Source organism: Cornus florida, unplaced genomic scaffold (genome assembly GCF_030987335.1).
Source record: "Cornus florida cultivar Cherokee Brave unplaced genomic scaffold, ASM3098733v1 CherokeeBrave_3.0.0_Hap2_Chr08, whole genome shotgun sequence".
Taxonomy (NCBI): Eukaryota; Viridiplantae; Streptophyta; class Magnoliopsida; order Cornales; family Cornaceae; genus Cornus; species Cornus florida.
In genome coordinates, this window is record NW_026775578.1 from 36,525,375 (window position 1) to 36,538,129 (window position 12,755).

General features: G+C 35.5%; 1 protein-coding gene across 1 annotated transcript; it reads left to right on the forward strand.

Moving 5' to 3' along the window:
- Positions 1–876: 876 nt before the first annotated feature.
- On the forward strand, positions 877–7,933 carry LOC132271303 (F-box protein At5g07610-like). The gene is made up of 2 exons (XM_059772642.1): positions 877–2,589; positions 7,153–7,933. The coding sequence occupies exons 1-2, from the start codon at positions 1,553–1,555 to the stop codon at positions 7,226–7,228; spliced, it is 1,113 nt and encodes a 370-aa protein (XP_059628625.1). The 5' UTR covers positions 877–1,552; the 3' UTR covers positions 7,229–7,933.
- Positions 7,934–12,755: the final 4,822 nt, after the last annotated feature.

The following is a 12,755-nucleotide window of genomic DNA, read 5'->3' on the forward strand; positions in this document are numbered from 1 at the left end:
TTGTTGCATATTTAAATCTAAAAATTTATCTGTTAAAATATATAAAGGGCATAATAGTAAATTTTTTATTATCCTTTCCTTTCCTTTCTTTTCCCAAACATGATTGTTATCCTTCCCTTTCTTTTCCTTCATTAATCAACCAAACACGATTGAGGATTAAACTTATCCTTCCCTTCCCTTTCCTTCCCTTTCCCTTATAACTAATGTTATCCTCCCCCTTCAAACCCATCCTACCAAACATAGCCTTAATGTTAGTACACAAGCAAGCATGAAAAGTGTAACATATTCTCCATACAACTTCTGAATCTGAATGCAACAATTAATTAGTTCTTGGCAATTAAATCAATTGTGTATTCAACTTTTATTAAGAAATTAAATGAAGGATTTGAGTTTGGGATGTATGTATAGAATCACAAGCAATGAGTGATGGATTATTTTTAAACTCCCAAAACAAATGTTCATTCACCATGATTAACAGTTCATTGAGCTACAAGAACCCCGACAAAAACCCTTACCAGAGTTGCAGATTTCATGATTTGGGAAATTTGGTAAAAGCCATATTTGACTTTGTTACTCATTATAAGGATTGGGATATTGGGGTCTAAAGATTGAAAATTAAGGGCACTTTTGTCCTTTCATGCTTCTAAGGGCAGTATAGTCTTTTAAAATAATTCAGCAAATTTTAACAGTTAATTTTCATCGGATCTTGGCCGGATGGGGTAATCTGTAACTTTTTTCATAATTCAGAGGGTTTCTTGTATTTTTGACAGTTAAAAGGGTTAGTTGCATATTTCTCCCATAGTTCAGGGGTTTTTTTGCACTTTACCCTGCTATATATATCTACGCGTATAGTCAATGAAAGAACACTGAGAAATCTAGCCGAAACTCTCCGTCTTATTTACACTGAAGTCCCTAAGGTTCGAAACCCTAATTCATGCAAGGACTCCAATTGAAGACAGTTTTGAACGATCTTCAGATTCGAAGGTATTTATGTGCATATGTGATGATACTTCATTGTCTCAACCTTGCACGTAAGGAATAGGCATTAAGGTCTGGCACGGTCTTGGTTTACCTACATATACCCCATGACCCCTTCTTCGATTACGAGGGTTTCTGCTTCATAAGAAAAACGGAAACTTCCTCCACTCGCAGAGACTAGTTAGATCTGTCTCCGGTAAGATTTATAGTTAGTAAGGGGTAGCCCCTCATTCCGATCCATCCCATCCCTTTGGTGCATTGAAACTACTGCGGCCTGTCTTCAAACCTATTGCTCGCCCTGAAGCACACCGTTTTCCTAAAGCATTGAATGTAGGTCCGGGAATGTTCACCGGAATAAAAAAGAATCGCCTTTGTGTTCCTTATTCGAATAATAATGGGCTTCTTTCCCGATGATGTGTTGGTTGAGATACTGTGTTGATTGCCGGAAAAGCCTCTGACTAGGTTCAAATGTGTATGCAAATCATGGGATTATCTAATCTCTGTGTTTTGCTTGCCCAGAGTGTCTCTTCCTCTCTGTGGCCTTTTCTTCCGTAGTTATGCTCTCCCACCTCATATGCCCCTTATAACCACAGACGCCAGTCGCCCAGTACGGGATGCATTTTTAAAGCATTTGGGGCGCTTTGACAACGAAGAGCTCATTGACTATGTTTCTGTAGAAGACAACAGTGGCATTGATGGTGGTGGTGGAGGAGGATTTGTTGATTCTGAATATTTGGCCAACTTATCGTTCCAAAAGACTAATGCAAATGACTTTCTTGATAGTTGCAATGGCTTGTTTTTGTTCTTCAATTCCTTTGATTTACGGTACTATGTGTGCAACCCTGTGATGAAGCAATATGTGCCGATTCCCAAAGCCCGCCGCCACCAGCAGCGTCATTGCTATGCAGCATTGGCTTTTAACCCCTCTGAGTCCCTTTGCTACAGAGTTGTACGCATTGCAAGATGCAAAATGAAAAATAAGCTTGTGTTGGACGTATACTGTTCTAATACTGAACAATGGGTTAGACACCGGGTACAAATTGATTCCTGCATTAATGGGCGCTCCTGGGTAAGGCATGCTGTTTACTTTCACGGTGCACTGTACCAGTTATCTTTGTCTAAGCACCTTTTGAGGTTTGATCTCAATGAAGTCGGTGTTCATGCCGTTGAGCTCCCATTGACAGAAAGTGCAAATCGAAATCTAATTGGATGTATTGGGGTGTTGATGGGCCGGCTATGTTATGCGAGGAAAACCCCCACCATGTTGTTCATTTGGTCACTTGAAGGAGACTGTAAGGCCATGGAATGGGCTTTGAAGTATAGGATCGACATGGCTAGTTTAATAAATGATTTGGTGCTTTCTAAAGGGCTTTCTCGTTCTCAGTTTTTGTGGTTTCAACCCTTTGCTTTTCATCCGACTTCTGATGTTATCTTCTTGAGCATTCCGCTTAGGATCCTGAGTTATGATCTTAAAAGGCAAACGTTGGAAGAGGTGTGCAAACCAAGGGATGGTGTAATAGTAACAGGGCGATATTATCCAGGCTTTACTTGTTTTCGTCTCCTGGTCTCCCTAAACCATTTGGGCAAGATCCAGTGTAGATCAACTCAGCTGTAAGTAGCTTGGATTTCCGTGCTTTTATTATAAATTAATCCCTTCTACTGCCATCTTTGATTCGATCTTATGTTCGATAATATAGCTTCCTTTTTTATTTGTGTTTTTCACTTTCTTCTCCTAATTGACTTTCTTAGATTCTTATTACAAGGATTGTCTTTTAAAATTTTGTCAGCTATATAATGCCTAAAGAAAAAAAAAATTTACTTCTGCATATTCTTCTTCATCATCAACATTATCATTATATATACATATTCAATAACAAACTAAATGGAGAGTAGTGCTTGAAGGCAGAAACCATACAGAGAAGAAGCACAATTCACCATGATAAGCAAGAAAATCCTGAAATGCTTTTGAATGAGAAATAAAAGCAGAACTCAATAGACCTCGTAATTATGATAAGTAGGTTCTTATTAGTAAACATATAATGCTTTTGAATAACAAAGAAAAACATTAAAGTTGGAGCACAAAAAGATTTCAACATATAACATATAGTACACCTCTTGTTCCCTTTCTCAGAATCTTTATTTGAACTTTTAATTTTTAGAACAACTTTTCAGTTGGCATAGGTAACCAACATAACAACTTGACATTCAAATAAATAAAAAAAGTACAGACTCCAAGTTTTGATCTCAAACTTGGCAACCTAAGTCTAATAACCTCACGAACATTTTCCAAAATCTTGACTTGTCATACCATAAATCACACATTTGAGATATCAAACAGTCACAATCTAGCCCACAGTTACCAGTAAAAGACCAATACAAAAATATGCTTATGTAATAAGGCTCCACTAATGAAATTTAGTGAAAACTGCAATATAGGAATCACAAGGGCTTTTAGACATGTCTGCTAAAGAAACAAGTAGAATGCAACGCTCGGTTCTTTGATTCCTTTTTCTCCTCAAGTTCACAAGTATGCACCATTACTCAAGCGAGGAAAAGCATCAGACATAGTGAGATTCTCATAGAAGAAGAGCCAAACTTCAGGTTCAAGCTGGCTACAACCCAAGAAATGGAGTAGTCTTTATTGACTACTTTCCAACTATAGAATGAACTCACGTATATGCCTTGTCTCTCCGATCGTGGCATCCCCAGCTCTCTTCTTTTCTGGACAGAAGTCAGAATGTTAAGGAAGGGTTGTAGCATTTATTTGAGACGAACCGGGTAAACAAAAATCACGATCAGTTGTGGTTGAAATCTATAAGGTTGCTCTTATAGGCCTCATGTCCGCCCCTTTAATGTTCAGGTGGGAGGTGCTAGGGGTAGATTAAGAAATAGTATTGCATAGATTTTTGAAGTTTTTAAAAAGGCATTGAAAGACTGAAACCTGGACCAGACCTCCCCTTATAAGTTATAAGAAAAAGCCCCACCTTGCAGGTTCTTCGATCTCCTAATAGACTCCCTGGGGCAAAGAAGAAGACCTTGCTCTACGAATTGGAGCTTCTTCCTTCTATTTGGTAGCTCTGTCACCGATCCTAATGTCACCGATTATCTAGCACTTGCAGTAGGAACAGGAGGCTCTTTCAAGACAGACCTCACACCCTTTTGCGCCAATACTGTTGCGAGACTGGTACTTGGCGGCTCACGAGCATTTATTTCATCACTCCCTCGCTCTTTTTTGAAGGCCTTTTCTATTCTCTTTCGTCTATGGGTTCCTCCATAAGAAGACTGAACGCCCAGCTTCGCAGAGCAGCTCTCTCTCCCCGCGATAATCAATATGAATTATCTTACTGACTATATATTGATTCTCAAAGGAGCAGGGATAGTGGCAACAAGCAACGGATTGAGCTTATAGAAAGCCGTTGTGGCGTAGTCGTTTTTCTTGCTTGTTAGCTAGGCTGTTTTCTTGCAGGAGTGCTAACTAGCGCCTTGTTCTTCTCTGCTTTCCTCGTCAGCGTGGTAGTGAAAGGGCATATTTGGAACTTGTGAAGACAGAAAACCGGGTTCTTTCACTAACTGTACCCCGGATTCTAACAATTGATAAAGTGGAGTCTCATATACAATGAGTGAAAAGACTTTCTCCTTCTAGGTTTCACCAATCCGAATAAGTGTCCTCACCTTCTGCCTGAGTGACGGGGAGATGTTGCTGCTATGGCCATTTTACCCTGAAAAGAGGTTAGGTAAGGCTTGTATAGGCCTCGTGTCTGCCCCTCTAATGTTCAGGTGGGAGGTGTTAGGGGTAGATTCAGAAATAGTATTGCATAGATTTTTGAAGTTTTTAAAAAGGCATTGAAAGACGCCTTGTCTCCACACATCTCCCCAGAGCCTTGAAAACCTCCTCTTCCTCAAGCAGATACTTCATACGCCGCATCCTAATGCACGCACTGCGCTGTTAATTCTTTCTTTTTATCTGACGGGCATGTTGCTTTCTTTGTTTGCCTTTCCAACAATCAATCCTCCAAGTAATCCCAGGAACTTCCCCGCTTGGTGTGCTAAATAATGAATGCTTTCCGGCTAGCATGGATAGAAGATTAAGAAGTTTGGACAAAGAACTCAGAAGTCAAATGATTTAGAGAAGAAGATCCTTCTGTTCGGGGGAATGACTGGTGATACGCTTGTTTGTTCAAAATTCCTTGCAAGATTGTAGAATAAGAAAGAAAGAAATGGAACAGATTACCTGCAACCCTTAGCAACTGTACGATCCAAACAAGCAAGTTGGTAAGCAGAGAAGACTTTCTCATTTCTATCCGCTTTTTCTATTTCAAACCATCAATATTATCTGTTTTGCATGGTTGTCGGCGTGGAGGTTCCCCTGATACATCGCCCTTAATCCCACTTAATAGGAGCCTGGATTCACGCTGCGTCGGGGCATGCAAAACTCCCCGAGAACTCTGTATCGAAGTAGATCTGGAATTTCATACACATCAATTCCAACTTGTATTTTGACACTCACCGTCTAAAGTTCATGCATTCACCAATATGGGTTTCATGTTTGATTCATCTAAATCCTTTTTGACATACATTAAAGTGGTTTTGGAAAGTTATAAAATTCAGAGTCCTCTTCCTAAAAGGACAGGAGACTTCAATCGATTGAGGTATCCATCGAATAATATTGGCCTGCTTTTGTCTTTCAATGATCGAGTATGCTAATTCTGAGGTTCCTATTTGAATTGAATTACTCAAAACCCTATTGTTTTTCAGACTCAATGCTTTATGTAAATACACTTAAGTTCAAAAAATATAAGCACACAATATTGGAGCATTCAGGCATTCCATATTCATTTCTTTTTTCCTGTGAATAAATTCCATACTGATTGCTTGTGCATTATGGTAATTTTTTATTGTTTGAATTTGTATTTTTCCACATTCATTATACATCTAGCATTGCGAGTGTATCAACTGGTTGTTGAATCATTTATAGATGTGGTTCAAGCGTTTCAACAACCCCAAAGTTTAAGCACACAAAAAAGGGACGTGACTAGGAATGAGATTGGAAATCCATGAAGAAGCAAACTGTGTGAGGAGCAGATTTGTTGATGGATCAACTGCTGGAAGGATTTGGGGAGATCTTGCGTAAGTTTGAGTCATGAGAGATGGATGAGGCATCCCTAAGGAAGGGAAGGTGACTTCCTCACTTTTTGTTTGATTGAATGGAAAGGATAGAATGTAAGGAAAGGAAAGGAAGGAGAGTTTTTATATTTTTTTACCAATATACCCTCATTATGTATGGGAGAATTTCCGTAGGGTTTAACTAGTTATTTAGTAAATAACTAAAGGTTAAAATTGGTATTACCTTTTTTGGGTTGGTTATTCTTTCTTTCCCTCCTCTCTTCCACCCAATTTTGGACTGATTAACAAACAACATGCTAGGAGGGATGCTTCATCCCTCTTTGCTTCCTGCCTCTCTTCCCTTCCCTAGAACCAAACATAAGAAGCATCATCTATCCCCCCCTCATCCATCCCTCCTCAATCCTTCCTTCCAACCAAACATAACATAAAAAACGGATATTTATGTAGTATATCTACATATCTATGTTTGAATTTGGAAAGATGAGAAAATAGAGATGACAGATGGTGTCTTAAATTTCAAAATTTTATAAGAATCACGACCCGCTGGGTAAATACGGATTGCGTTGCACACTCGTCGTGCGCACAGTTTTCGCATCTGCACAGTTAGGAGGCATCCACACACACGTGTCAGTAACTTCTCCCCCTCAAGCGATATGGGACATCCCCATTTTGGTTGTAAGATGAAAATCCAGTATCATTTTTCTAGTTTGAAGTCTAAAGAAGAAATTCAGCTCATTGATCATGCCCATCCCAAAAAAATCTCTTGTAAATGTTAAAATATAAGCAAGTGAACTAGATGTGGAAAACAATACCATTTTTTGCTACCATCAGATCGCACTCAGAGAACGTTGTATGACGGAAGGAGAAGGGAACACTTAGATTTGAAAGTTGAAACATTAGCACCTTAGTCATAAAAATGATTGCACACTATTCAATATATTTAGCTTAATTGCTTCATGCTCTCCAAATTTGTTTCACACAACGTGACATGTTGAACAAATATAATCCTATTCTCTTAGCATCTGACTTCTTGTTTTTCGTAACTTACAGAACATCTGTTTCGCAAGACATGAATGTTTTGAGTTTGGAAATGCCACCTAATGAAATACCCAATGAAGGTGCATGACAAATGGAACCCCACATGGTAGGATGATTGTCCTATGAATTTGGGGTATGGGATTTATGTTATTTTTCCATAAAAGATGAAACATTGTACCTGAATGGGTTTCAAAATACAAGTTGTGGCTTTTCATGTTCTCTCTTTGTTAGTGAGCAATTTACTGAATTTGCTTCTGAATGTTGACATAACGTGTGGAAGAATGCAAGTGCTCTTTAATTCATAGCATTAGATGGTAGCTCTTTTTTTTTTTTTTTTTTTGGGATAAGTGGATGGTAGCTCTTTAATTCATAGGATTAGATAATTATGTCTGGAGTATTATAATTATTTTTGTTATTTTATTTTATTTTATTATTAATTTTGAATTGATGTTCAAGCCTAGCAAGGCCAACAGAATACAAAGGAAATAAAATAAGCAACACTACAGCCACTGAAAAGATCATGATCCTATTATGGACATCCAGAGGAGTGAAAAGGCAGGAGATAGAAGCTCAACATACAGAAGTTAGTTTATTCAGAAAGTCACTTGTATATGAACAAACCAAGCTGAAATATAGCAATTCAATGATGATTAGTAGTGTGTATTGCATTCAGCTTGATTATTACGTTTTCTTTTAAGTCTAAGGGCAAATTTATCCCAGTGTTAAATAATTTTATTTAAAGAAGTTATTTTTCAAATATGAATGAAATTGGCCACATAAATTCTTTCTTCAATCTGATCTATTAGTTGTTATTTTACTTACTATATTTAATTTTCAAAAATTATATTTAATGATCTCATCCCATATTATTATTTTTGGCTAGCCGCTAGGTCTTGGATGTAAGACTTTCTCTGCTAGGTCTTGGATGTAAGACTTTCTCTACTTTTATCACCAATGGGTATTGCATCTAATTTTTTCCTTTTATCTATTCTTGTTACTCTACTCATTCATCGTAACATTCTCATTTCTGCTACACGGAGTGGTTGTTCTTTCTTCTTTTTTAGGGCCCAACCCTCTCCACTCCATACTACATAATTGGTCCAATCCTTTTAGCATATGCCACTCTTTTATCACATAATATCTTACTGGATTGTCTCCATTTTATCTCTCCCGTTCCAATTCAACTTGTTATATCACCGTCTACCTTCCCGTCATTTGTATTCTAAATCCTACATTATGAAAGTAGTTTTGAGTTATCTTTTAATTTTTTAGTTTTATCATTATATTATCAATGTCTGAATCTTTATCAAATTTACACTCCATACATTGAGTTTTGGTTCAATCAATCCTTTCAATTCTAAAGCATTTCTTCACAATTTCATCTCTATGACTAGAATATTGGTCAAGTTGAAAATGATGGGTGCCAAGAACATTATTCAAGATGACATTCATATTCTAAAGCATTTCTTCACAATTTCATCTCTATGACTAGAATATTGGTCAAGTTGAAAGTGATGGGTGCCAAGAACATTATTCAAGATGACATTCATATTAGCAGGCACGGACCTGTTTAAGGAACAGTGGGGGAGTTTCTTGCCATCCATCACACACACACACACACACACACACACACGACTGTATGCGCTGGAAAGTCGCAAGGCATTACACCAATAGTGTAAAATAAGGTACAAGCATACAAGTATGTTTTGAAACTTTTTTTCTAGTTACACTTTCATTGTCTTTCATGGGCACAGTATCATAGACAGGATCTTAAGCTCCTTCCATCTCCACCACCACCGTTGCCGCCGCGGCCTTCCACCAGAGTCTCCCCTGCTATTTTACACTCCTGCATAGCAAAAACCAAATTAACCATGAGATTGAGAGACACTGCTGGGAACCACATTATACATATCATAAGGGATGGAAGAAAGACTTCTTTATGGTTTGATACATGGCATCCAGTGGTGTCTACTGCTGAGGTCAAGGGCAAGGGTGAATCGATGGATCATTCAAGTCTCAGATCTAAAGGACGCGATGTCAGTCTACTGTAGTTCAAAGTTTATGTCCCAAGGCACTCTGTATGTGGATGGCTATAAAACGTAATTTTTTTTTACACCCAATGTCTTTGCTAATTGCCTGTGCTTGCTGCTGTATCTATCTTCTCATATAGCATGGATTATAGAGATTTCTTTTTGCTAACAATTATTCTCTTGTATAGTCCTGGGGTATTCTCCTTATAGAGTGTATCCAAAAATAATAATAATAATAAAAATAAACAGATAAATAAAAAATAGATGGTAACAAATAGGAGGATCCTGGTAGGAAAGTCACGGTCTCAAAAACAATACTTCATAATGGATGGTGTGGGCCTTATTTTGTCAACCAGGAAATTGCAAGGCTTATATCAGAAATAAAAATTGCCCCCCAGCCTAGACATGATCGCTATGCCAATATAATGTGATGCTCCGCAAAAGGAAGATTCTATATATAATAAATATATCTGAAATTTGTAGTTTTCCCGGCCTAGAGGCCCCGTGTGAATGGTGTCACCCTTCTTTGGTTTTTTCTTTTTTATTTCTTAGTTAGTAATGCCCTTATATCCATAATAATTTATCAATTTGCATTTTATACAAGGGAGGGTAAATTTGTTATTTTTCAAAATTTGGTCCATGGGTCTGTTGGAAAGAAAACAATAGGGTGTCACTAAGCACGCCAAATCTCAAGAAAAATCAAAATACCCATATGTAATTTGTCCAAATTTTCAGAAAAAATTAGTGTAATTTATCCTAATAGCTATTCCACACGCTAAATTAACATCTTATTATGAGGTCAGCATTATCATGTGAACTTATTTATGTCAAGCATTAATCACATGATTTACATAAATCTCATACCTTAGAACTTTATGATTTTCACATATCTATAATGTATAAATAAATAGTTAGATATAAATACCTCAATCTATAATTATAAAACTCGAAAAGATCAAGGCAAACGTGATATCTTTTTGCAGAATGAACAACATGCTAAACTGCAATAGTTAAAGCGTGGAAACCGATTTCTCTCTCTCGGCCTTTTGTAGACATAAACATTATACGTGTTGTTTTCATTAGCGTACATAATTGATGTGATATATGCACTTTTATAAAGGTAGAGAGAAGACCAGTTTTCCTTTTTAGTAACCTTAATTCCACTTTTCATCAAAATAAGGAATAAAATAAGAAAACACTTCTCCAATAATTAATGACCATAAATGTAGTTTATAAGTTGACCAAATAAAATAATTTTAAGCTGATATCTATTTACTTAACCACTAATTAATGAAATATATCACATGTCCAAATCATGTGGGCCACACAATTAATAAATAATCTTACATTCTCCCACTTGACTCATATGATAACTTCTGTAGTGGTTTAGTAAAATAGTCATTAGTGTGCATCTTAAATCAGATTGAGTCCTTAAGTTGGTCATTATAAATACCAAAGTAAATAAATTACCAATGCGAGTCATGGCAGTTATATATCACTAAATGATACAGTCCCTTCCATGTACCACAACACTAGTAACTCATTCTACATAGCCTATAAATAAGAAGTATCAATAATGATCTAACAGTAATGTCTTTTCAAAAATTATTCCTATTACACCTATTAAAGCAATACGTACATGTACATTAATAGATAGGAAATATCAGAAACACATTTAATGAGCGCAAAATGTCATATATATATATATATATATATATATATATATATATAAGCACCGTTAAGCAATCCATAATTAAAAATAATCATTGTCCAATCCATAATTAAAAATAATCATTGTTGACTAAACTCAAGACCCATTCTTTCAACATATTCCATAAATGTCTTAAGTGGTAGTTCATTCGTTAATAGATTGCACTCATAAGTTGTGTGCTTATATGTTTAATAGATTTTCGTTGTTTCTAAATATTTTCTTTAATGATAAAGTATTTCAACTTTAGAATACCTATCATTTTTCATATAAGAAGATCAAAAATTGCAGCATAAATTTTCAACAATCTGAAAATGGTACCCATAACTCCAAGTCCTGAAATAAATTTTGCAATCATAAATTGTAAACTCAAAATATGTTACAAATTAAAAAAAAAAAAAAAATCATAATAGACAAAGTAATAAAAAATTATTTTGCACTTTTTCATAATATTGTTCCTTCAGTCAAAAGGACCAAATAACCAATTAAAAAATGTCTTTATAAGTGTGAGCATATAATTTTTTATCCTATACCAATTAGTATATACATCAAACTCCACAATATATGCATAAATAATATTTTTCGTTTCTTTACCTTCTACCTAACTCATTCTTTGGGATAACATTAGGCTGAATTGATCCCTTTTTATGTATGGTACAATACTGGTTGAATAATGTTCTATACCAAATCTTTCTAGAATTCTTTCAATATATACTTTCTGAGATAATCCTAAAAATTCACGTAATCTATCTTGAAATATTTCTATTTCTATCACGTAGGATGCCTCATCTATATCTTTAATTTCAAAGTTCTTAGAGATAACTTTTAGTTTCATATAATAAACTAACATCACTACTAGCAAATAAAATATCATCAATATATAGAATCAGAAATATAAACTAACTCCTACAAACCTTCTAGTATATACATTGATCAACGATGTTTTTCTTAAAACCAAAAGAAATAATGGTGTCATTAAACTTAATATACCATTGTTAGGAAGCTTATTTAAATCCATATATTGACATCTTAAGTTTACAGACCATGAATTATTTATCCTTTAATGTGAAGCCTTTAGGTTGTTCCATATGTACTTCCTCTTATAAACTCCCATTCATAAAAGTTGTATTCACATCTATTTGATGTAACTCTAAATTATAATAAGCTACTAATGCCATGATATTTTAAAAGATTCCTTCTTAGATACTGGAGAAAATGTTTCTTTATAATCTCTTCATTCATGACACTAATTTATTTAGTAAAATCAGTACTGTTAATGGCTTGTGAATATGTAACCAAATATATATATATATCTCACTATATATCAAAATCAGATTCTTATAGATATATCACAAAGCCATCCAGAATAGCAGATCTCCTTTCTCTTTGAGATCGTCTTAATGTTATTCCTTATAATTCATCTACAATCTATTTATTGGTAATAATCTTATTATGGAGTTGTTGATCATTCAATTGTTTTTCATTGTTATACGGTTCAACAACTGAAGGAACAATTATTTCCTTATAAGTTATGGATAAATAAATTTATACCATAATTTCTTGAATGATCACATTCTTTTTTTTATCACTCCCACTGACTTCACCATTCTCAATAAATCTGACATTACCGGTTTTAAGAATTATCGTAATATGTTTAGGATAGTAAAACTTGTACCCTTTAGATTACTTAACATCCACAACATTATAGGTAACGAGGAATTACTTAACATACTCCTAACCAAGTCCATAAGAGTACGATTACGCCTTACAGCTACACACTTCTGTTGTGGCATGTATAACAAAGTGTATTGAGCACAAATGCCATACATTTCAAGGAGTTTAGCAAACGGTTATAGTATTGACTCGTTTCATCATAC